The 26,446-nt window shown below is 35.4% G+C and overlaps 1 protein-coding gene across 2 annotated transcripts in view; it reads right to left on the reverse strand.

Moving 5' to 3' along the window:
* Window positions 1-7,527: 7,527 nt before the first annotated feature.
* The window catches only part of LOC111151528 (carboxypeptidase A3), a 34,856-nt gene continuing 15,937 nt past the window's right edge, over window positions 7,528-26,446 (reverse strand). The window contains exons 4-11 of one of the 2 annotated variants that reach the window (XM_022509595.1): window positions 22,568-22,670; window positions 22,329-22,430; window positions 21,009-21,110; window positions 19,593-19,703; window positions 18,581-18,671; window positions 17,146-17,348; window positions 15,249-15,333; window positions 7,528-8,103 (exon numbers count right to left, since the gene is read on the reverse strand). In XM_022509595.1, coding sequence (XP_022365303.1) covers window positions 7,916-8,103; window positions 15,249-15,333; window positions 17,146-17,348; window positions 18,581-18,671; window positions 19,593-19,703; window positions 21,009-21,110; window positions 22,329-22,430; window positions 22,568-22,670 — 985 coding nt within the window. In that variant the 3' untranslated portion in view covers window positions 7,528-7,915. Of the gene's footprint in view, window positions 8,104-15,248; window positions 15,334-17,145; window positions 17,349-18,580; window positions 18,672-19,592; window positions 19,704-21,004; window positions 21,111-22,328; window positions 22,431-22,567; window positions 22,671-26,446 lie in introns of both variants that reach the window. The other variant, XM_022509586.1, reaches the window with a different exon arrangement.

Below are 26,446 nucleotides of genomic sequence, written 5' to 3' on the forward strand. Positions count from 1 at the left end.
ACAGAGATCACAAGTAGGCAGAGAGGCAGGCAGAGAGAGAGAGAGAGGAGGAAGCAGGCTCCCTGCGGAGCAGAGAGCCCGATGCGGGGCTCGATCCCAGGACCCTGGGATCATGACCTGAGCCGAAGGCAGAGGCTTTAACCCACTGAGCCACCCAGGCGCCCCTTAAAAATATTTTTTAAAAAAGATTTATTTATTTGAGAGAGAGAGGGAATGAACAAGGGTGGGGCAGAAGGAGAGGGAGAGTGTTTTAAGCATACTTCGTGGAGAGTGTGGAGTCCAACGCGGGGCTCACTCTCATGACCCTGAGATCACGACCTGAGTCATAACCTAAAGTGGGGTGCTTTAACCAACTGGACCACCAGCCTTCCTTTATTGTGGCTTTTAATTTGGAAGGTTGCATATATTTGTTACTCCTAATTGGACTTCCAGTCATAATTTTCTGCATGTCACTAGTTGAATGAATAGAGGTGTCTTCTGTAATTAGAGATAATCTGAATTTAAGTTATTTCCTGTAAGTTCTTTCTTCCCTAAGTGATACTGCTTCTTCTCCCATTTCAGTAGGTCCATTTTTTTCAGGGAGAATATGTAAAGTTGCTTCAAAATATTATAATACATGCAGTTGAAAATTTCACAGCATCTGTAAGGGCTGCATAGTTTTTTCTTTTCTTCTCCTCAGTTTTATTCAGTTATAATAATATAAACATTGTGTAAGTTTAAGGTGTACACCCTGCCTATTTGATACATGTATATATTGTGAAATGATTACCACAATAGAGTTAACACCTCTGTCACCTCACCTAACTACCATTTGTGTGTGTGTGTGTGTGGTGAGAACATTTAAAATTTATTCTCTTAGTAACTTTCATGTATATGATACAGTGTTGTTAACTGTTGTCATCATGCTCTATATTAGAGCCCCAGAATTTATTCATCTTTCAGCTGGAAGTTTGTACCTTTTGATGAACATTTCCCTGTTTCCCCATCCTCAGTCTGGTAGCCACTATTCTGCTGTTTCGGAGAGTTTGGCTTTTTTAGATTTTACATATAAGTATTATCATACAGTATTTGTCTTTTTCTGTCTGTCTTATTTCACTTAGAGTAATGCCCTCAAGGATCATTTGGGTTTTCAAAATAGTGATTGCCTTCTTTCTCAAGGCTGAGTGATATCCTAGTGTATATGTATGTATGTATGTGATACCATTACAATGACATTCATGTTACATATGTTACATATAAACATGCATGTTTCACACACATATTTTTTTATACACATACCCACATTATATGTATCTCACATCTTCTTTATCTTTTCCTCCATAGATGGATATTTAGGTTGTTTCCATGTCTTAGCTATTGTGAATAATGCTGCAGTGAACATGGGACTACAGATTTCTCTTTGAGATCTTGATTTCATTTCGTTTAGATATATACCAAGAAGTGGGATTACTGGATCATATGGCAGCTCTATTTTTATTTTTTTTGAGGACTCTGTATTATTACAGTGGCTGTACCAATTTCTATGAGTAGTGCCCAAGGATTCCCTTTTTTCCAAATCTTTGCCAACCCTTGTTATCTCTTATCCTTTTGACAGGTGTGAAGTGATAGGTCACTGTAGCTTCAGTTTGCATTTCCCTGATAATTGGTGGTACTGAGCATCTTTTCGTGTACTAATTAGCCATTTGTATGTCTTTGGAAAATGTCTGTTCAGGTTCTCAGTCTAATTGGATTGCCTTTTTTTTTTTTCTGTTGATTATATGAGTTCCTTATATATTTGGTTGTTAACCCCTTATCAAATAGGTGGTTTGTAAATGTTTTCTCCCATTCCATAGGTTGTCTTTTCATTTTGTTGATTATTCCTTTGCCTCTACCTACGGGATTTCTAGTTTGATGTAGTTCTACTTATTTATTTTGCTTTTGTTGCTGTGCTTTTGGTGTCATATCCAAAAAATCATTGCTAAGACCAGTGTCAGGGAGACTTTATCCTATGTTTTCTTCCAGGATTTTTACGGTTGCAGGTCTTACGTTTAAGTCTTTAATCCATTTTGAATTAAATGGTTTCCATTTGCATGGAATAACTTTTTCTGTTCCTTCACTCTGAACCTCTGTGTGTCCTTAAACCTGAGATGAGTCTATTATTAGCAGCATATGATTAATTTTTTTTTGTCTGTTCTGTGTCTTTTGATTGGAGACTTTATTTACACTTAGAGTAATTTTTGATAAGTATTTACTGATGCCATCTTACTGTTATTTTTTTTGGCTTTATTATGGTTCCCTTGTTCCTTTCTTCCTCTCTTGCTGTTTTCCTTTGCAAATTCATGATTTTCCATAGTGGTATGCCTTGGTTCTTTCTTGTTATCTTTCATGTATACTGAAAGATTTTTGCTTTGTGGTTACCGGGAAGATTACATAAAATATCTTATAGATATAACAGTCTCTTTTACAGTGATAACAATGTACATTCAATAGCACACAAAAACTCTACTCCCTTTCTCCCCATCTTGTATGATTTTGATGTCATAATTTGCCTCTTTTTATATAATATATTTATTAACAAATTACTATAGCTGTAGTTATTTTTAATACTTTTGTCTTTAACCTTTTTTTAAAAAACTAGAGTTAAGTGGTTAATATAACACGATTTCAGAGTATTATGGTTTTGATTATATACTTACTTTTACCAGTGTGTTGTATATTTTTACATGTTTTCATGTTACTGATAGAGTCCTTTCATTTCAACTTCATTTCAACTTCAAGGACTCCTTTAGCATTTCTTATAAGGCAGACCTAGTGGTGATGAACTCCCTCAGCTTTTGTTTTTCTGGGGAAATTTTGGTCTCTTCTTCATTTTTGAGGGAAAACTTAATTGGATAAAGTTGGTTGGCGTTGTTTTCTTTCAGCATTCTGAATATATCATCCTGTTTGCTCCTGGTCTATAAGTTTTCTGTGGATAAATCTGCTGATAGACTTATGGGGATTCCCTTATAAATGATAAGCTTCTTTCTTTTTGCTATTTTTTTGGTTCTGTGTTTGTCTTTGATTTTTGCCAGTTTTATTATAATATGTTTTCGGGAATGTCTTTAGAGTTGAATTTATTTGGGGACCTATGAGCTTCATGAACTTGAATGGGCAAATCTCTCCCCATATTTGGGATGTTCTCAGGCATTATTTCTTTAAATAAGCGTTCTGCCTCTTTCTCCCTTTCCTTTTCTGCTACTCCAGTAATTTGCAAGTTGCTTCTCTTGATGATATCCCATAATTCACATTGGCTTTCTTCACATTGGCTTTCTTCACTCTTTTCATTCATTAAAAAATCTTTTTCCTCTGGATAGATGATTTCAAAGTTCCTGTCTTTATTTCATGGACTTTTTTCTTCTGCTTGGTCTGTTCTATTGATGCTCCCTATTGCATTTTTCATTTGCTTTGTTGTTTTCTCCCACTCCAGAATTTCTTTTAGGTTCTGTTTTTATGATATCTATCTCTTCGTTAAACTTCTCATTTTGTTCATGTAGTGTTTTCCTGTTTTTTTTGCAGGGGGATTATCTTTCTGCATTTTATTGTAGCTCATTGAGCTTCCTTAAAATAGCTATTTTGAATTATCTGGTAGATTGCAGGTCTCCATGTCTTTGGGGTCAGTTATTGGAAAATAATTATTGTTACCCTTTGGTACTGTCCTGTTTGATTTTTCATGTTCCTTGAAATCTTATGTTGCTGTCTTCACATTTGAAGTAGCAATTACTTCCTCTAGTCTCTGTTGACCTTGGAGAAGAAATACCTTCTTTCAGTCTTGCTAGAGATTCTGAGTTTTTTTCGGACCTCCTGTGGATTTGCCTGTTCCACACTTCTTGCTCCCTCTAGTGGCAGAATTCTTAAGCTTGTACGCCCTGTCTTGATTTTGTGGATTGAGCTGTGCCACCCTGCAGGAGAGGTGTTATGGGTAAAGTAAAACTGTTCCTCTTACTCTCTCCAGTGTGTCCTGACTGAAATGTTTTTGCTCCACTTATATGCTGGAACTTCTCCACTAGGTCCCTGGACTTCCACATAACAAATAACTTGGCAGGCTTTAATAATTTTGTTAAATTTCAGGATATTTAATTTTCTTGATTCTGGTAATTGGAAATGTAATAGGTATTTTATATATTTCTTCTGAATATTACTAAACAAACAAAAATTCATAGTAACAAACAACAAAAAAGAAGCAAATTACTACACAAACTCTGACTTTCCTCAGTTGAAGTTAATACTTACTTTGATGTATGCAAATATTTTTTCAAATTATGTTGGATTTTGTTTTCTGTTGTTCTTAATATTTGCATTTGAGGATCAGTGACCTTTAGACTGTAAAAATTTGTTGAAATCTATTTGCATATAGGAAAATGTATATACACACATGTGCATGTCACTTTGCTTCTCATGGTAGCAGGGCCTTGGGGAAGAACCACATTTGAGAGCAGCAGTTGTGCCGTTGTTTTTGTGCCACCCAAACACCTATCTCAAATAGAAACCACCTAACCCAGCTCTCTTTAAGATAAGTGTGCTTTGTCCCAAATACAAACAAAATGGAAATTAGTGGCTTACCTTGGTGAGCATTTATTATTTCAAATACTAACAAATATCTAGAAGATAAGCAAGGCAGGCAAAGGGTGATTGTGTCTTACTGGATATCAGAATTCTCATCCGAACTTTCTGATTTCTAGTCCCATAATTTTATATAACATAGCATTACTCTCCAAGATTTCCACCCAGGACATCTAGAACTGTTATGCTAATTGTCATGAGCATAGGCTTCTACTGTCATGTTTTTTGCTTCAGTTCTTGAGAGCATTTTATGGTTCAAGATGATTGCTTAGTATCAGTCATCACAATTGTATTTCAGTCTGAAAGAAAGAGGGATGGAGAAGAAGGACCAAAATATATATACCAGAGGTCTTTGAAGTTAGCTGCTTAGACTTTGCCACCTGATGTTTGTTCTTCCAACTTACTGGCCAGAGCAGTTCAAGAGCCATCTCATTTTGAAAGGGAAGTTTTGAATTTAAGATTTTGTTTGAGTGACTATGTGCCAGTTCAGAATTAGGAGATCTATTACTACGGAAGAAGAGTAATAGATTTTAGAGGACAACTGGAAGTTTTTAAAGTCAGGCACAGTTTCTGGACCCCATTGTTTCTTATAGTTGCTCAAATAAATGAGTGTTCAACTAAGATTGCTTACTGCTGCTGCTTTGTATTATTTGTATCTTGGGAAACCAATATCAGTTTAATACTACCACATTTCACTGCAAATTTTTGGAATCAATACATATTCTATATTAACAGTAGGAGATTAGTTTATAATACTGAGAGAACCATGCAGTGGAATCAAGAAGAGTCGTCTGTCCATGATCTTTTCCCATGTTCAGGAAAGCCCAACATCCATCCATTTGGAATGACCAAAATCATTTAAATTCTTTTATGAGTACAAGGTGCTGGGGGAGAGTCTGACAACAGAGAGAACTTGTGTATTCTCAGTGATCTAAGTTTCTCTGGGATTAATTTTTTTTTTATCCAAAGAAAATCAGGCATAGATGTTTGTTTTAAATGAAAAACAGAAACTCTTGTCAATAAAGCTAAAGTTTATTTAGCCAGTGAGCACTTACATAGTTATAGAAGATATACATTGTGTAGGATGTGGGGAGGGAACCTCTGATACATTTTAAAAGCAGTTTGGAGTCATAAGTCTACTGGAAACTTATTTATTTACATTAGTGAAAATAATCCCGTGAGATGCTTCATTTCCTCATATAATGGAGATGTAGGTCTTAGCCACTAGACCAATGCCATTAAATAATAAATTTTCAAAATACTAAACAGTGTCTCTTGAGTTAAAACTAGAAAAGGAACGAAGATTTAGAAGATTTTCTTGGTGAGACATATTGTCAGGAATATTGTAAGAGATATCTCAACTTGTAATTTGGGTACAAAATCCTCTTACTGATAAATAAGAAATGACAAGAGAAGAATTACAGCACTGACTACTCAAACTTTTCCATAAGTAAAATGATGTTTTAGTTTTAAAATTTTAATATATGTTTCTTCACATATTTTTACAATTCATATGTAGTTAAGCAAATACTCTGAGATGTCATGCAAAAGATATTAATTACCATAAAGAATGGTCTTATTAGGATTTTTTATTTTTAGCCACTCAAGTAATTTTTCTCTGATTGAGAAAAGAAATATTAAACTACATAATAACTGAAATAAAATGGTATATAAAACTTTTGTGTCTTTTATAATCTAAATAATGGATGAACACAGAAGATAGTCAACAGTTGGGATTATCTATTTTACCTCCTCCTTCTAAAGACCCACTGGAATTAGAACTATTTATGTAAATTTTAAGGTTAAAATTTCTCTTGGTCTTTTCTCAGTTGAGTAAGTGTGAATGAGTGAATAATTGCCATATGGTAAGTTTGATGGAATGAATTTACATTCCCATTTTCTGAGCCAGTTTTGAATACTAAATATTTAGGTATAGATACTATGTTTTATAATAAGAGGCAATGTAATCTCGTAAGCACCGTTTTGCCTTTTACTTTCTTGACTCTTGTCACCTTTCCCCCCATACCTGTAAAGCAATTTTGTTAGTTTATGTTGGTTTCCTCTAGACAGTTTTGCATGAGAAACTTTTTTTTTTTTTTTTTTTTTTTTTTTTTTGCACAGGAAACTTTTACCTACATCATAGCTATCAGAAATATTCACCACATTGTAGATTTGATGGCATTCTTTCTTTTTAGGACCTCCTATAGGATTAATGAAGAATGTCCCAGATTATCTGTATACCTGGTTTCTCAGGATCATGGAGGATCTTCAAAAATTTTGTTCAGTGTTATGAGAAGTCAGTTTATAGGAAGTCAAGGAACTCTTTACTTGTCCCTCAAATTCTAGAATGTAGATACTGCTGGAGTCATATGATGAGGTATTGAAAAATCATGGTGCTGGAGGCAGGGTAGGGGGAGATATTTTGTAACTCTATCTTAAACAACAGGACTATAAGCAATATAAAAGTTTAAGTTACTCTGATTGTCCTTGGTCAACATGACTTTTTCTCTTACACTTGTACTACACTTCCAGGTTTTATTTCCCATCCATTATGAGGGCAGGGCTCACATGTGACCAGACTGTCTTGGCTGTGTCAGTAACTACCAAGAAATGTTTTGGCAGGTAGTTTCCTTGGATTATGGCAGGTTAAATTAAACTATTTTGAATTTAATGTATGTCATGTTGAAGAGAACTGGATTAATTGTTTGAAGCACTGAGATTCATCTCTATATGAACCACTTTATTTCCTGTTAGGACATCCTTTTGCTATTGCGAAGATATAAACAATGTCTCCTTCTGTTAAAAAGAAATATATATGCAGGCAAAGTATGTTTTTGAATTGAAGATACTATTTCTTATTAACAGACTGCATGAGACACATTAATGCTTGATTATTAATGCTAATAGAGAAATGTGGAGAGTATAGTTTATCAAAAAACAGAAGATGCATTTTGGAATACAGTTTATTTTATTATATAAGTACATGAAATGATGAAGCCATATGGAAAATCTGATTCTGGAGAAACCTAAGGCTCTCATTTCTTTTCTGTGACCAACTGTATATCATGTTTTGAAATACTCAAAATATACTTTTTGCTGGGTTTGAACTTCATTTGGAGCAAAGAAAGGAAGTTGAAAGCTTTCACTTAAAGCTATTTGTTAAGATGCTATTAAGAGTAAATAAAAGCAAAAAGAAATAACATAGGATTTAACTGAGCAAGAGAGGGACCTATTCACGTAATGTGTAACCTTATATTTCAGGATAATTGAAGATTGACTTTCTGGTAAAAGGCACAAAAAAGGATTAATTGTCTCACTCCAAACCGAGGCCACTTCTTTAGGAAGCATGCTTGAGGATATACTTGGCAATAAATTTAACAGCTAGCAAGGTCTCTTTACAGGTTGGCTTTATCAGAGACTCTGGAAGGAGAAAACCAAATTTGCCTTTATCTCGGAGTTCAAAGGCAAATGTGTGTTTGATGCCCAGGTTGTAAGCCCAGTCTAAAGAAGAACCTGATGTCGGGTCTGTAAAACATAAGCAATAAATATTTAATTAGAAACAAATGCTAATGTTTTTCTTGAAATGGAAATTCACTGGTGTAAAATTAGCAGTAAAAAATAATTATGTGTACAGTTAATTGCAGTAATGGATAGCAGTAGTGTTCTACATAGTATTGAGTGTTAGAGTAAAACATGATCATGGTTTTGGGATCCACCACACATTTTAAATATGTGCTGCATTTTCAAAATCACATTTTGCTTGGGTCAGTACTATAACTGATTTTGTTTCCTGGGCACACAGTGTTGCAGATGGAGGTGGTCTGGGCAAGGGCAAGCAGCTGTGGAAACCAACTGAGGAGGGGCCTCTGGTCAGTGAAAACTCAGCATACAAGCTAGATAAAAGTGTATTCTTTCTAATACTTCAGGTCTCTTTCTATTCATGTTGCTTGGATAAACAATTTTTATAGTTAAAAAACCAAGAAAGCTTAAATCAGTTATTTTAAGGATGTATTTAATCCCTTAACCCAACTTTTCAATGTCAATATTTATGAGATCTTACTAAGAATGTTATTTGAAAATCTAAACAGACATCTATAAATTATGTACATGTAAGGTTTATACAAGTGCATATATATACTATAAATGCATTTATGTATATTTTGCTTTGCATAATAAGGAAACTACTTTCTTGTACATAGAATCATTTATGTTCTAGGACAGATAAAGAGTTTAATAGTAATGTTTTAGGTTTGAATGATAAAAATTCAAAGCTGTGATGAAGAGGGAAGAAATATTTTGGTAGAAAGAAGGTTGGGTCTTAAACTATTCAACAAATATTTATTAAAGCTTTAATATGGGGGTGCCTGAGTAGCTCAGTGGATTAAGCCTCTGCCTTCGGCTCAGGTCATGGTCTCAGGGTTCTGGGATCAAGCCCTGCATCAGGTGCTCTGCTCAGCAGGGGGCCTGCTTGGGCCGGCCCCCCCCCCCCCCCCCCCCCGCCGGCCTCTCTGCATACTTGTAATCTCTCTGTCAAATAAATAAATAAAATCTTTTAAGAAAAAAGCTTTAATATGCACAGTGCACTTTACTTGGCACTGTTGGAGGGTGGCTGTGCAGGGTACAAAGATAAAGATGATATTGGTGTCTTTGGGAACTTACTGTTCAGGGGAGATAAGTCAAAGATGCAAATCAATAGAGATAGGGCAGAATATGTAAGTGCCATAAGGAAGGTGCAATCTCTTATGAAGATTAAAAAAAAATATGTATGTCTGGTGAGGAGGATGACATTTCATGCTCAATGCCTGCTAAATACCGCCTTCATGATGGAGAGCCTTGGAAGGTATTTTTCTAGATGGAAATGGAAGAAGGGCATTCTGGTCAGTGAGCTACAAAGACAGAAAAGCATGGAGGCCTTTTCAGGGACCATTGGATCCAGCTGGACTGGAACAAATGGAGCAGTGAGAGTTTGTGGGCAAAGTTCAGAAAACCTGATAATTCAGGACAGGTGTTTTGTTTGGGAGGCAATAATAGTTATTTTAGTGCTGCACTTAGGACAGGTAACTTGGACTGGGAAGAGTAGAGACCAGTGAGGAGGTATTGTGAAAGGAAAACGTGAACTTGTGTAGAGTCACCACACCAGGAATAGTGCTGAGGGTTTTATGTCAAAAACGCTGGAATGGAAGAGTCACAAAATCTGATAAAATTGATGGAGATTTCGGGGCACCTGGGTGGCTCAGTGGGTTAAAGCCTCTGCCTTCGGCTCAGGTCATGATCTCAGGGTCCTGGGATCGAGCCCCACATCGGGCTTTCTCCTCGGCGGGAAGCCTGCTTCGTCCTCTCTCTCTCTCTGCCTGCCTCTCTGCCTACTTGTGATCTCTGTCTGTCCAATAAATAAATAAATAAATAAATAAATCTTTAAAAAAAATGATGGAGATTTCAGTCTGAGATTTCAGAATTAATAGAAATAGGAAGTCAGGACAGTGATGGGGAAAAGAGGATAAAGGAGGAAAGACAAAAGGATGTTTAGCATCAACCACATTTAAGAAGGAGCTTGCAAAAATGAATTTTGAAGGTATTGGCAGAAACATTATAGGTGAAATTGGCTTGCGCACATTCAGGATCATTATGTTTTCTTGGTGGATTTATCCTTTTATCTTTATTAATGTCTCTCTTTGTTTCTAGCAAGTTTCTTTGGTCTGAAATTTATTTTATCTGATATTTAAATATCAGATGAATATCATATTAATATGGCCACTTCTGCTTTGATTAACATTTGTATGGCATATCTCTTTTAGGCATTTCAGTTTCAACCCGTCTATGTTATATTTAAAATGAGTTTATCGCACACAGTGTATTGTTCAATTGCATTTTTTTAAATCCACCTGCCAATCTGCCTTTATTTAATATCTTTAGGTAAATTATTGCTATGACTTAAATCTGCCATCTTATTGTTTGATTTTTATTTGTTCCATATGTTTTTCATTCTTTTATTTTTCTTTTATTTACTTTTTCTGGATAAATGAACATTTTAAGGATTCCATTTTGATGTATTTATTTTTATTTTTTAGATTTTATTTATTTATTTGACACACGGAGAGAGAGAGCATGAGCAGGTGGAACTGCAGGGGGAACAGGAGAAGCAGGCTTCCCTACTCAGCAGGGAGCTGGACACAGGGCTCCATCCCTTGACCCTGGGATCATGACCTGAACCGACTGAGCTGCCCAGGCGCCTCCATTTTGATGTATTTATAATAAAGTTTTTTAAGTCTATGACTTCGTGTAGTTTTTAGTGGTTGCTCCAGGTATTACAATATACATATTTTACAATATACATAATTTACTATCATCTGCTGATATCAGTGTTTTACCACGTCAAGTGACATATAGAAATCTTACTTGCATTTAGGTTCTTTTTATCTTCCTACTTTTTAAACGTAATCGTCTTGAGTACTTCTGTACATGCGCTGAGGATCACATCAAATGGAATTATATTTTGTGGTTCCACCATCATGAAGACATAGTTGTTCATTCACTCATTCATTCATTCATTCATTCTTGCTTCATTTTTACCAGTTTTTAAGGCTTTTCCTGTTACATTTCTTTGTTATTTGGGGAGACTCCTTTAACCATTTTTAAAGGGTAGGTCTTTGGGTGATTAATTCTCTTAGTTTTCCTTTGAGAAGGTCTTCATTTCCTCTTCGCTTCTGAAGGATATTTTTGCTGAATATAGAATTAAGGGTTGATAGTTCTTTTCTTTTAGCACTTGAAAAATATTGTCATTTCCTTTTGGTTTTCCATGGTTTCAATGGAAAAATCTGCCTTTGAATTCTTTTTTCCCCTCTAGATTTTTACTCTCTGGTTGCTTTCAAGAGTTTTTTCTTTGTCTCTCGTTTTCAAAATTTTAATTATGAGATGCTCATAATTAAATGAATTAATTAAATGAATTCATAATCAAATGAATTTCTTTGAGTTTATCCTATTTGGCATTCACTTAGCTTTTTGGTATGTTGGTGTATTTTTTTTTTTTTTTAAAGATTTTATTTATTTGACAGAGAGAGATCACAAGTGGGCAGAGAGGCAGGCAGAGGCAGAGAGAGAGGAGGAAGCAGGCTCCCCGAAGAGCAGAGAGCCCGATGCGGGACTCGATCCCAGGACCCTGAGATCATGACCTGAGCTGAAGGCAGAGGCTTAAGCACAGAGCCACCCAGGTGCCCCCTGTTGGTGTATGTTTTCAGTCTTTATTTTTTTTCACATATTTTTTCCATTCTCACTCTCTCTCCTCTTCTGAGACTTTGATGATATGAATGTTGGCTCTTTTATTACTATATCTCAGGTCCCTGAAGTTTTGCTTATCTTTTTTTTTCCAGTTTGTTTTCTCTCTTCACTTTGCCTGAATTCTTATTCTGCCTTTAAGTTAGTTGATTCTTCTCTCCATCATACTCATTCTGCTATTGAGTCCTTCCAGTGAGTTTTTAAGAATTTAAGTTACTGTATTTTCTAGTTATGTGATTTCCATTTGGTTCCTTTTATATCTTGCCTTTTTTCAGTGAGATTTTCTGTGATGTTTCAAGGCTATCTAATTATTTGTTGAAGCGTTTTTATGATTGTGACTTCAAAATTCTTATAAGATAATTCCAACATGTAAATAACCTCAGTGTTGGCATCTTTTGGTTGTCTTTTCTCATTCATGCTGTGATCTTCTTCATTTTTGCTGTGACAAATAATTTTTCCTTGTATCCTGGACATTTTGTCCATTTTGTTAAATTTTAAATCTTAACTGAAAGCTATTTTAGCAGTCATCCTTCCTGTTTAGATTTAGCATGAGACCCTCATCTTCTTTTGAGCCTTGTTCCATTGTTCTAATGACAATATGGTTTTTAAAATCTCTGCATGGCAGGGCACCTGGGTGGCTTAGTGGGTTAAAGCTTCTGCCTTTAGCTCAGGTCATGATCCCAGTGTCCTGGGATCGAGCCCCGTGGGCTCTCTGCTCAGCGGGGAGCCTGCTTCCTCCTCTCTCTCTGCCTTCTTGCGATCTCTGTCAAATAAATAAATAAAATCTTAAAAAAAAAAAATCTCTGCATGGCTATTTTGGACTGATTGGTTACCCTAGTGCAGCTGGTTTCTCATTGATTGCTGCAGGTAACTACTACTGTTACACAGTTATACAGAATGTAATTCTTCTTCACCTTATCCTCCCATTTTGAAAGTGATACATGATGGCTTGGAGCCATGGTATTTTTGCCTGTCTTTCTCCTAGTTAGAATATAACTTCTTGAGAGCAGTTATTTTATCTTAATTCTTCTAACCTACCTCTCAAAGCTCCAAAGTTCTGGGCTGTGAAAGAGGCATTCCATAAATTCTTGCTCATTAACTTACTGTGATACAATGCCATGCATAGCTTTAGTGTGCTCAAAATTTGCATATATATGTAAATGTACATTACATATATATGTGTGGAAAGTGTAGGAGCAATAATCCTTTGATGTTCTAGTTGCCATTTGCAAAGTGTGCTCCTGTTTGGAACCCTTTGTTCTTTGCTGCCAAGAAAGAACATCTAGCTTGTCTGGTACTGCAATTCTCAATATCCACTAAGTAGGCTGCCATTTTAAACTGATGTTCTAGTTTGTCCTATCATTCTTTGCCCACTTTTGGTCCACCTAACATAGCTGAGTATATAATCTTTTTTGAAGTCCCATTTTCATCCACTCGTATGTGTAATTAATCTCTATCATGGCTATGTTGCAACAAGAGATCTGAATTGATATTGGTGAATGATTGTGTCACTGTACTTTCTCTTCAGCCTTTTAATAACGACTAGTTGATAGGTGATTGCTGATGAATGTTCTCTGGGAATGGGACTTGTCTGGTTTTTTGATCATTTTTCTAATTCCACCAAAGGAGCTTCCAATGTGATAGCATAGCAATTAGCAATTATTGAGGGTATAGACCTTAATTCCAAGTTTATACTGTTAGCTTGGGTTGGGGAAGTATTTTATAAGGTGTGGCCAGGTAGAATTACTGCAAAGAGTCCATGGATTCACACATATGTATTTCTTTTCTTCAATCCATGAATTTAAAAAGGGTAATGGAAATAAGTATATGTGTTTGGTGGTGGTGGGTTGCTCATGAAATATTTAAAGGTTAGGGACACCTAGGTGTCTCTCTCAGTTAAGTGTCTGCCTTTGGCTCAAGTCATGATCCCAGAGTTCTGGGATCTAGCCCCAAGTCAGGTTCCCTGCTCAGCAGGGAGTTTGCTTCTCCTCGTGGCCCCACCCAACTCATATTCTCTTTCTCTCTCTCTCACACACTCTCTCTATCTCAAATGAATAAATAAATAAATAAAACCTTTTAGAAATGTTTAAAGGTTAAACAGCAGTCTTCATACTAAAAATATTGGATGTCCTGGCTCTGAAGAGTGATGCAGGCTAAATCGAGTTCAGTCTTGTGGTTTCAATCCACATTCATTCTTTTTGGATCAGTGAGGGTGCTATTTTAATTGAGCAAGTTTATGGGAATTAATTCTGCTATTGTTCCATGCCTTGCACTGTGCTAGGTATTTTGTGATCTGAGAAGAGATCTGAAGTGTAATCGTTGCTTTTGAGGAATTAAGTTTTGTTAGGAAGTTAAGGTTTTGTAAGCAGTTCTTTGGGAATTTTCCATTCTTCAGTTCTAAGAATTGAAGCTGCAAAATGATTTGGAGAAAAGGCAATTTTTACTGAAGTATTTGCAAACTGAGATCAGTGGGATCTTGCTATAAGAGAACAAATGATTTTATTTCCCAAGGTCTGAATTAACGGTCTTTGGTGAAAAATCAAATGAATTTCTTTTCATTTCTTAAAAATAGAAAAACCAGGTTATTTTAGCTAAAGAAACCAAATGAGAAAGCATTATATGTAGTGGCCAAGATCATGGTTTTTGGTTTTGAAACCTGGGACTAAATCTCAGTTTAGCCAGTTATAAGTACAGCCTACCTCATAGGATGTTCTGATGATTAATAAGATTGTGAAATCAAGGGCCAAGCACAGTGCCTGACTTGTCAGAAATCTGTCAGTAATTAAAAAAATGCACAAAGACAAAGAAGTCTAAAAATAGTGAAGAGTAAGAAGTGGTACTTAGACACTAAAACAAAAGCAACAGCACTAGAATCTTTATATCATTTTTCTTAATCCACCATACACATTTCAGTTTAACACCATAGAAAGGAGCTGATGAGAAGGACAAGAAACTGGTTTTACATGATCAAAGTGGCTGAAACTTTTGGTCGGCCCATTTTCCTGTCAGGAGCTGGGGAAGAATGTCCAGTTAAACAACAACAACAACGACGACAAAAATTGTAGAGTGTGCTTCAACTAATTCTCATTAGTTCCTGTGAGGATAAATGTTGGTGGGGAACGGGAGGGTAGTTTAATTCTAAACCAAAACTTCATCTTGACTTAACCATTTCTACTGACCTTGTAACCTTGTATAATTTGTTTCTAGAAAAATCTTATCCCCGAAAAGGGCAAAATGTATCCCTTAGATTCACATGTAATTCAGAATCATCCATTAAAACTGAAGTTTAAATTAGCAATTCTAGATGTTCTAATCCTAATTTACAAATGCTAAAATTTCTTTAATATTTATAAAAAGAATTAGTGGAAATAACATAGTAAATAATAGGAAAAACTTACAGATTGTTGATGCTATTGGGCCATAGATGTAGCGGTTTTCATATCGAGTTGCTAGAACATCAGTGCCGATTTTTGCAACTTTGGTCTGGAGAAAAAGGAAGTTAGAGTTGGAATGATAGAAAACTATGTGAACAGTATTAATTTGTTTGGGAATCAAAAAAAGTAAATTTTACTGGTTATTTGGCAACTGAAGATCAAAATAAAATCAACAAATTAGGAATTTATTTTTGGTAAGATATATTGTTATTGTGAAGAATTCTAAATGTGAAAATCAGTTATATATAGTAATGTCATATCTCATTTTAGATTCCTATCCTTTCTTTTCTCTCTTCTTTCTCCCTCCCTCATTGTTCTCCCCCCGCCTTCCCTGCTTTCTTCCTTTTGTCCTTCCTTCTAAAAAACATATTCTTTCTGCTTCTCTCATATACTTTCTGGCTGCAGATACTTGTCTCTTCCAAAATCAGTTTCTTCCCTGTTTCTGCTTCCTTTGTTTTTATGGGTGCCACATTGCCAATGGACATTTTCCACAGTGAATTTTAGCGTGCTGAGGGAAGAAATGTGGTTGACTCTTCTTTAAAATAGTTGTTAAATTAGAGTTTCTCTTCCAAGATGAATGCATTTCATGACCTTTAATATATATTAGTGTTTCACGCTATGAGAATGATTATTGGAATGAATTTTAATGGAATGTAGTCACTAACATATTAGTACCCTCAATGAAGATTTTTACTTTGTATGTGTAATGTATATAACCAAAAGATAAGTTTTTTCTTAATTAATTTAGTTGCTGTTTAAGAACTCTTTACTCAGAATAGTTTGTTGTGTGTATTTGTATTTTTAATCCATAATAACCATTTTCCTAAGGGCAGACTGAAATTGCATTGCTGTAGCTTTTCATGAACTAATCAAACTCATGGGTTCAGATTCTCAACTATATTGGCTAAATAAATGACTCTGGGCCACATATTGCTTGTATATTTTCTTTGTTGTATATGTACAGATGGTTTTAATGACTGGTTCAAATCTCCGCTGCAACTGAAATTAAATGCTGTTGTGCTGAATACAATGGATGGAAATCAAAATGACAATAGTGACTTCTTTTTATTTTTAAAAATATGAGGCAGTATTGGAGCCATAGCTTTTACTGAATGTTGTTCTGTTTGTCAGCCCTGCATGGGATCTGGGACACTGAACTTTATCTGCTTTATTTCTTTTCTTTACAGCAAAAAATACCCCTTTTTATGGATATTCACATTACAGGTTCTTGTGATGCACTGGAACCCATATGTAGAGGTTTTATTTGTTTTAAGCCAACATGATCAAATTAGTTTTCATACAAAGGGAAAGGATGCATAGTGGATCTTAGTTCCTGAAAGACAGTGTGTTCTCAGTGAGGAAACTTCACAAACATTCATAATGTTCTTTCTTTGGGTAGTAACAGAATTAATATTATTTCCAAGTTGACTAGGAGGATAAAAATACAATGGATCTTCTTAAATATGGTTTTTAGGGACAGAAATAGACATCTTTGCTGTTCTATTAGACTTTTGCTGATTGTGGTTTTATAATTTGTCCATGGTAAATGTTTATATAACAATCTGAGTAGTAATGGAATTCTGGTCTGGATGGGCTAGACATGTTTCTCCACTGGCTTAATCTTAGAATCACATTGAAAGATTTTGTCTCTATCTTTTTATCACATGAAAGATTAATCTAGGAATTATGACTTTTAACTCTAAAGTAAACTTTAAGGTAAACTTTATTAGTTTTTTCCTTTGGTATTAAAATGTGAAATTCTTTCAATTCATGCAGTTGTTCATAGAGAAGAGTTGTTTGTGAAAGTCAGTGGCAATGTCTGTCAGTGCATAACTGTAGTTTTTTTTTTTTTTCTACATACCAGGTCCTTGTGGTTAGCTGGCAGTTTTGATGTATATCCACAGGGAAACAGTAGCATCTGGGAATAGGAGTGGAAGGTGATATAGGCCTTGATTGATTTCAGGTGGCTTCGAATGAAATCAGTGACAGCCTTGGTCTCTTTCTCGGACTCTGGTTCTGGGCCTCGATAGGTATCCGTACATGGATTCTTGGTGCTCGGAAAAGCTGCAGTGGACATGGGTGGATGAGATCACAGTCTGCTTCCCCTCAGAAAAGCTCCTGCCTCTTCTGATATGGACACACAAAATGTTTTAGACATTTTCATCTCCCAGGTTTACAGGCTGCCTCAATGTCTCTGGTGTCATAGTCATTGCAGATCAACTTTGTACACACAACTCAGAATGTGACAGACCCAGTCCACTGGAGTATTCTTAGCCTTATTTATTTTGCCTCTGTTTCCGAAGATTGTAAGAATACTACACCAGAAGCAACCCAGAGCCTGGAGCCGGATAGAACCCAGTTCCAGTTCAGAACCCAGTTCCACTCCAACTTGTTGGGGACTGGTATGAATTACCTTTTTGGAGTTTGAGTTTCTTCAACCCATTTCATCAGGCAGCTCTCGCTTAGGGATAGCTGCTATTATCATAATTACTGTGGTAGAATAAAATTAAAAGCTAAGGTGGTATTTTCAACCAAGTTAGGTAAAGAAAAAAATTTATGAATAGGGGTAGTGATAATTTCTCCTTGAATGTATGTAATGATGAAGTCAGATTTTTATAACAACTACAGTGTTATCTGATGTAGCAGGCTTCTGCTTATCATTGCATTTCTATTAAATCTTTCACGTTCTTTGACCCAGCTGTTTCTTTTCACTAAACATCTGAAGAACTATCTGTTTGCTGGTTTTAACCACTGGTATTTCTCAGCTTTTATCAGACCAGAAGAGGAGGGACCTGAGACCTCTCTTCAGATTCTGAATTTTTGTGCATCTGGATTGTGCCTGAGTTTTAGCAAGCTAGATATATTAAGTAAGAGATGGTTTGATAAACACCACCACCCCGCACTTCCTCCCATATGACAAAACATTCATAATATTTCTAAAGTAGGGATGATTATCTTTTATTTTTTAGATTACAAAATTAACACTCAGGGGATACATATTTTACTGAAATAAGTCAGTGGTTTAACTGAATTTGCTGTGTGAACACTTTTCTTTTTTTAAAAGATTTTATGTATTTATTTATTTGACAGACAGATCACAGGTAGGCGTAGAGGCAGGGTGAGAGAGAGAATGGAAGCAGGCTCCCCACCAAGCCGAGAGCCCGATGCGGGCCTCGATCCCAGGATCCTGGGATCATGATCTGAGCCAAGGCAGAGGCTTTAATCCACTGAGCCACCCAGGTGCCCCTGAACACTCTTTTATAGCTATTTTCCTTGAGATCAAGTATACTACTCACAATTCCACGAGGCATTAAAATTCCTGTTGAGGTCAGTGCCGATGCATTTGGAGTTTTGGTTCTTGGAACGATTTTTTCTCCACATGCGGTTCTGCAGGATTGAATGATGGAAGTGTTTATATTAGATCAGTTTACATTTTTCAATTTGATCATTTCAGACCCTCTCTGCAGGTGTCCACAGCATTATTTGAAATCTGCCTAGTTAACCTGAGGCTCCTTTTTATGAAGAAAAATATATTGTTTTCCTATAATTTGAAATATTTTCAGAAACATTTTTTTTAAATTACTGTTCTAAGGCCTTGATAAAATAATTTAATTAACTTTAAGAACGGTTGATTAGTCCTTGGTACTAGAAAGTGATGAATAATGTTTTGAAATTACCTGTAATTTAAATTATAACTTCATTACATCCTTTACCATTTATAGATTTAGGGTATTAAACAGGCCAAATTGTGACTGTTGGAGCATAATTTTCAGAAAGAACTGAATGCGATAGTATCAGTCTGAATGTTCAGTATTAATGTTATTTAGCAACAATAGGTCAATAAGGGATCCAATTAAAGAACAGATAGATAACTGTGTCACTCTTTTATATATTTGTTTATTTTGATACATTTATTCCACATCAGATTCTGTTACAGATAGACTGGAATACAGTGCCTTTTGCTTTGAGATCAGTGTTCAGAATGTCTTTAATTGACTTTTATTTTTTAGGTAGAATTGTGCTTTTTCCATATCATATAACATACATTTCTTTTATAATTATTGCTCTTTTTCTTTTTATTCATTACTAGCTTCAGCAGCAGAAATTTCATATTATTTCAAGGACACCTATGTAACCAGGAAATCACACTTGCCTTAGTCTGAAATTGAGGTTCTTTAAAATTACATTTTTCTGAATTAGAATTAACTAGTTATTGAAACCTTAAACTTAATGCATAACAACCAGTGTGCATTAAAGTCAGTAAATACTATATTGTCCAAATGCAAACAAGAGATTATGGTCTCTTACTTGTGTCCATGACCAAATATATCCATCAACATTGAATACAGGAAGAACATAAAAATTCATTCGGTCCAGGAGTTTGGTCATAATTTTATTTTTTCCATAAGTTTTGGCTGCCTGTAAGAATAGGAAAAAATTAAGCTATTGGTGGAAAGTTCACCGCCATGTGGAAAGCTGTGGCTATAATAGTAATAACTACCACCACTTTGGCCATTTGCCCAGTGTCACATGATTTTAAACATATTTCCTCCAAATAGCATAAAAATAAGTGACCCATATAAAAGTTACTTATTCAGACTAGTGAAAATAATTGAACTGACCATTTTTTAAAGGATCATTTAATTGTCAAGACTGTAGCATTCCACGTATAGTATGCAAGATATGTTATATAGGAAGAACAGAGCCAAGTCAAAAATTAGACATACACCTTGATTTAAATAGATTCTACCCCTCACATCCTTTAGGTAAATAAAGATTGAGTTTGTAAGCATAGAAATATGTAAATATTGGAGCTGATTTATAAATTAATTATAAATAGGATTAAAAAATGCTCTATTAATAAAAAAACTCAAGCTTTAGATTGACCAATCAACTCCTTTTCTCCCAACAGATTGATATTTCTGAAATTATCTGTACTTCCTATGGCTGCTTAAAATCTCTCTCATTCTTGGAAAATCTCTTCCAGGTACATTTGTTCCAGAGCCAGGGGATTTCTTGTAGCCCTGTCACATGTATTCCTTTATAGGTTGAGTAAGGGGAGCTCTTGGCCCTCAGCTGGAAGAGCTAAAACAACTGCAGGGATAAATCAATTCTACTGGCAGATTCATTCCTAGTTAAAGCATCCATGCCCAGAGAGCCATTGTCATGCATATTACATTAGCATGTTGTTTGCAAAAGCTGGCATAAAAGAGAAAGTTAAAAGATGGTAGGAATCAGAATAGAACAGAATGAGAGGAACAACTCATAAGCTGGATTTACCTTTAAAAAGGATGAGTTGTTTTTCCCTTGGAAAGGAAAGTACGAAAATTCCAAGTGTGTGATTGGCCAGTTAAAGATCTAAACAGGAACTCGAGGTCTGTGCTTCGAGCTCACCGAAGAAAGGCTAAGATTATAGGTTGTAATATGAAGGTAGCTTCAGATTGTCTGTACTTCAGTATAGGAGAAACCATATCATAACCTCAAAAAATTCTTTTAGTTTTATAAACTGTCAGCTGGAATTCAAGAAGTTTGAAGGAAGGTGTCAATTTTATAAAAACCCCAACAATGAGTAAAATCCAGAGCATTTATTTCCTGACAGCACTGAATGTGGACCCTTCTAGTTAAGTGGAATTGCACTCATTTGGAAAGGGGTGTTGCCACACAGTGAAGGGCTGGAGATTTGACAATCAAAGGAGAATTGGATGAGCGTTCCGATTCACTTACCTGATAGACAAACCACTGGCAGAATGCTGGGGAGATCCATTCTCGGGCATGGATGCCACAATCCATAAAGATAGCCTTTCTTCTTTCATCCTTTTTCCCAATCTATTTAAAAATAAACTTGAGATATTATTTTGCATGAGCTCACACATTGATCCTTTGTTGTCCAGTAACTCCTGTGCTCAAAGCAGTTCTTTTCCCTGTCTTCTGTTGAATAACTGCATATGCACATATTGTTCTCAGGGAGGACGATGGCACATATCCTTAAATGTCTATACATAATTCATAATCTATCACATAGTCTATTTAAAAAAAATTTTCCTAGTGTCAGAGTTGCTTTTAGGGTTTTAAAAAATCATAGTATATTGTTTTTCTTACTTTATTGTTAACATCCTTTGGTCTGAGAAATAGATTGTGTTGTTTCTGTTTCTGCCATTTCCTTTTGTTTTTCTGGCTTCATAAATGGGACATTTAGCTTTGGGTGGAAAAGATTTTATAGTTGTGTTTGCAGTGGGGAGGAGGAACAGTGGCTGGATATTTGAAGAGCTATCATTTTGAGGAGAATTTAGATTTGTTTTGTTTGGGTACTTAGAATAAATGGATGGCAGTTCAGGGTAAGGAAGGACTTCTCAGTTATTAAGGGCATGTTTCAGGGAAGAGTGTCTTTGGATGTAGAAAAATCCAGCAGCAGCTGAACAGTAATTGTCAGCTCCTTTATAGAAGGGAATTCCCTGTCAACATAGGGTTGAAATGCCTTATATACTGTTCCAGGATCCTGTGATTCTGTGATACTTAAACTTCTCTTTTCTTCATGGCATTTAATCACCAGCTTCACTGAATTTTAATGGATGGAAAACTTTTATCTATCAGGGACATCATAAACTCTTCTAATAAAGATGTGGGATAAGATATTTGTCTGAGTTTGTCCATTGTGTCCCACAAATGGTTTATTCAGGGACTTTATTGGTACTACTTAAAACCACTTATCACTTCTATATGTTCTTCAAAAAAATATAAAATTTTTATTGTCTCAGAATTCACTAGTTGGGTCACAAAGTAACTTTTTTTTTTAAGATTTTATTTATTTATTTGACAGAGAGAGAGATCACAAGCAGGCAGAGAGGCAGGCAGAGAGAGGAGGAAGCAGGCTCTCCGCAGAGCAGAGAGCCCGATGCGGGGCTCGATCCCAGGATGCTGGGATCATGACCTGAGCCGAAGGCAGAGGCTTTAACCCACTGAGCCACCCAGGCACTCCACAAAGTAACTTTTAAGTTAATATTTTCCCAAAATAATAAGAATCAGTAGTTCTTGAATTATTTTTACCTTGAGAACATACAGTGGATTATCTTCAACAGTGGTTCCAATTTTAATACGAGAGACCATTTCAGGATGCTTATGCACCATTTTTTCAGTCCAAGCAACAATCTTGAGAACAAAACCAATTTTGAGGCGTTAGAATAAAAAAAAAAAAAAAACCCAAAAAAAACTAAATGAGAACAAATGTTAAGGGTTATAGTTTTTTATTTTATTTTATTTTGAAGTACAGGCACTTTATACTGTACCTTGTCCCAGTTATTGTATTTTGCATAACTGTGCCTGCCTGGGATATCTTCTTTAACATCAAACTGTTTCTCAATCTCTTCTTGCAGATCATGAATCAAGATTCTGTTTGACAGGGGAATGATAAAATACACATTTATTGGAGGAAAAAAAAACCCAGTTATCTCTCATTTACAGAAATTTTCTCTTCCTTCTTCTCTATCTTAGATCAAATTTGCCGTTTCTTCATTATTCTCTAGCCATCTGTTTTAGATATGTCAAGTGTCTGGCTTCAGAACTTTCCATTTGGGGCGCCTGGGTGGCTCAGTCGTTGAGCATCTGCCTTCAGCTCAGGTCATGATCCCAGGGTCCTGGGATCGAGCCCCTCCCCGCAGATCAGGGAGCCTGCTTTTCTCTCTCCCACTCCCTCTGCTGTGTTCCCTGTCTCGCTGTGTCTCTCTCTGTCAAATAAATAAATAAAATCTTTTTTTTTTTTTTTAAACTTCCCATTTATCTAGAGCTGAGCTGTTCAGTATGGTAGTCTAACCACACATGGCTATGGAGCATTTAGAATAGGGGTTGTCCAAAAAAGAGGTTGCTGTTATGTCAGATATATACTACATTATGAAGACTTTTTATAAAAAATTATGTAAAACATCTCACTAATGAATTTTATATTCATTATGTGTTGAAATAATATTTTGAAGTAATAATATTGGGTTATACTATATTGCTAAAAGTAATTTGCCTGTTGCTTTTTAACTTTTTTAATGTGGCTATTAGAATGTTTAAAATTGCACATAGGGCTTGCATTATACTACTGTTGGTCAACATTGATCTATAGTCATTCTCCAGCATTCTTCAAACACACACACATTCACATACACACAACACAGGTAATAGTGGATATTCTTAGGCACAAATTTACTGACCATCCCATATCACTTGATACTTTGAGAGCTGGGAGAAACTTGAATAACTGTCATAGTAAGTACTTACTTACCATGTCCCAGTCATTGCTCTAAACCTTATGTACATTATGTATATTATGTACCTTATGTACATTAACTCTTCAATCGTCACATGAAATTATTATCCTCATTTTATAGATGAGAAAACTGAGACACAAAGTGTTTAAATAACTTGTCCATAGTTACAGAGCTAGAAAATAGTTTGATTTGGAGAGAGTGAGAGAAGAGACAGGAAGAATTGTTAGAGGCTAATTGGGGACCCAGAACGCTTATACCTCTACCCTCTTCTCTATTTTTATCTCTATTCCAGAGTTATCTTATCTCATTTCATTGAATTCCATGGCTGTAATGGTTGCCAACATTTGTATTTCCATTTCTGGACTCTCTCCTGAACCTCCCATGCTTCTAGCTCTTCCCCTGCTTCTCCCATGGCTTGTTCATCCAGCTGCCTACCTGACATTTTCATTTGAACATCGTTGTTTCTTATGGGTCAGGTCCTGCTTCACATACATTATTTTGTTTTTATCTTATTAATATTAGCACCATTTTACAGATGGGGACATTGTGGCTTAGAAAGCTTAAATACCCATAATTTGTGTATGTTGGGGTTGGGAGTTTGAATGCAACCTTGCTTGACTTTAAGATTTATGGTTCAGAAGTGCCATTGTCATCTCATATGTACTCAAATATTTTTGTATGTTTTGTCTGTTTGGGGATTTTCTGTTGTGCTCCCCTGGTCTGTTTTCCTACTGTTATGTAAGAACCAAACCATATTTAATTATAGTTTTAATATTGAATTTTAATGTTTAATGTAGTGTCTGTCTCCTTATTCTTGTTTCCAAGTTTTCCTGTTCTTAATAAATATTTGGTCAGAATCATTTTACAAGTGATTAGAATTATTAGAAAAATACAGGCTTTTCATTAGAACTGTATTAAATTAGGAATAAATTTGAGAAGAACCTTATTTTTTTGATAAGAACCTTATTAATTATGGACCATAATAAAACTGTCTTCTTGATTCTTCAGTAAAATTTTGTGTATTTTGTTTATTCATATCTTTTTATTAGTCTTGTGAGTGGCTTTTTTCTCACTAACCATTTGAACTAGCTATTCATATAATTAAAAAAATTTATTGCTTTAGTTACACTTATCTGTTAGCCACCTTATTAGTTAAAAAATGATCTTTTCACTTCTGAGAATTTTTTAGCTATGCCTTTAGGGTTTTTTTTAGGGTTTTGAGGTAATTTCTTCTTTTTTTTAATTATTTTTATTAACATATAATGTATTATTTGCCCCAGGGGTACAGGTTTGTGAATCGTCAGGCTTACAACTTCACAGCACTCACCCTATCACATACCCTCCCCAATGTCCATAACCCAACCACCCTCTCCCGCCTCCCCTCCCTGGCAACCCTCATTTTGTTTTGTAAGATTAAGAGTCTCTTATGGTTTGTCTCCCTTCTGATCCCATCTTGTTTCATTTTTTCCTTCACTATCCTCCAAACCCCCCACCCTGCCTCTCAAATTCCTTATATCAGGGAGATCATATGATAATCATCTTTCTCTGATTAACTTCTTTTGCTCAGCATAATACCCTCTAGTTCCATCCACATCATTGCAAATGGCAAGATTTCATTTCTTTTGATGGCTGCATAGTATTCCATTGTGTGTGTGTGTGTGTGTGTGTGTGTGTGTATACTACATCTTCTTTATCCATTCATCTGTTGAGGTAGTTGTTTCTTTTGTAAAAAATAATACTTTCTACCTTTTTTTATTCCAATAACCATTTTTCCCCCTTGCTTTATTACATTGGTTAAACTTCCTGAACAATGGAAAGTAGTAATGGTGAAAGAAGGCATTCTATTTTTTTCCTGTTTTTTACAAGAAAACCAGTCTTTCACCACTAAATATAATGTTGATTGCCTTTTGAGATTAATATAGTGGTATTTTTCCATATGATCAAATTATTATTGTCTGTTGGTGTCTAGTTGCATTGAATTTTAGTTTTAGATTCCTTAGTATGTTAAATGTAATGTTGTAATCATCAGAGATTAACAAACACCCTCGCGAAAAGCTTCATTCATCTTATTTTAGATATAATTATAGAAAGCTTATTTGATCTATAAGGAATACATTGGACATAGGTAAAATAACTTGTAGAAAGCAAGCATGCTATCATTAGGAGATAGCTAATAGCAAAAAGAAGGAAAATAAACTATATCAACAGAAGGATTTAGCAAACACAGGGATCATTTGGTGTAAATCCAAATGACCTAGCATATTTTAATAATGTGAATAGCTCTTAAGGATGTCATTCTTTTAAAGCACAGTGTGAAAATTCCTGTTAGTAATGGTAATTCCTCAACCAAATTAAACTGTAGTATTTACTGTACCTTGTTTTTCAGGATAGAGAGTGATGGCTTATAATAGAAATATTTCATGAAATATTTAAATTCAAGAATTGTTTGAAGTTGTACTTGAATAGTTTCCTTATTTGGATTATCATAGTTCCAAATGACTTCTTATAAAAAAAGGCGTTATTGTTTATGAAATACATATGTATTTTCCTTCTGTTAGCAGTAAGTCCTATGTAGGAAGATATTGTCTATTTTTAAACATGCATTCTAATAATTTAGGACAGTATCATGTACTCTTTCACCTCCATGAGCCCAACCAGAAAAGGAAATGGTGACCTGGTGAAAAGAGGCTCTGTGGTCATTCTTGGATTCCAACCCCATTTTGGCTTAATACTTTATGTAACCTTAGGTGGGTTAACCCTGTCTCTCAGCCTCAGTTTACTCGCTTTTACAATGGAACCAAACATATCAGCCAGGAGTGTGGTAAGGATGAAATGATTTGAAATGTGGGAAGTGATTAGCAAGCCACAGGTACCAAATGAAGCTCATATGACAGTGAAGTTGAGTCACAAAAT

This window comes from Enhydra lutris, unplaced genomic scaffold (assembly GCF_002288905.1).
Source record: "Enhydra lutris kenyoni isolate GAN:26980312 unplaced genomic scaffold, ASM228890v2 scaffoldscaffold2, whole genome shotgun sequence".
In the NCBI taxonomy this organism is placed as follows: Eukaryota; Metazoa; Chordata; class Mammalia; order Carnivora; family Mustelidae; genus Enhydra; species Enhydra lutris.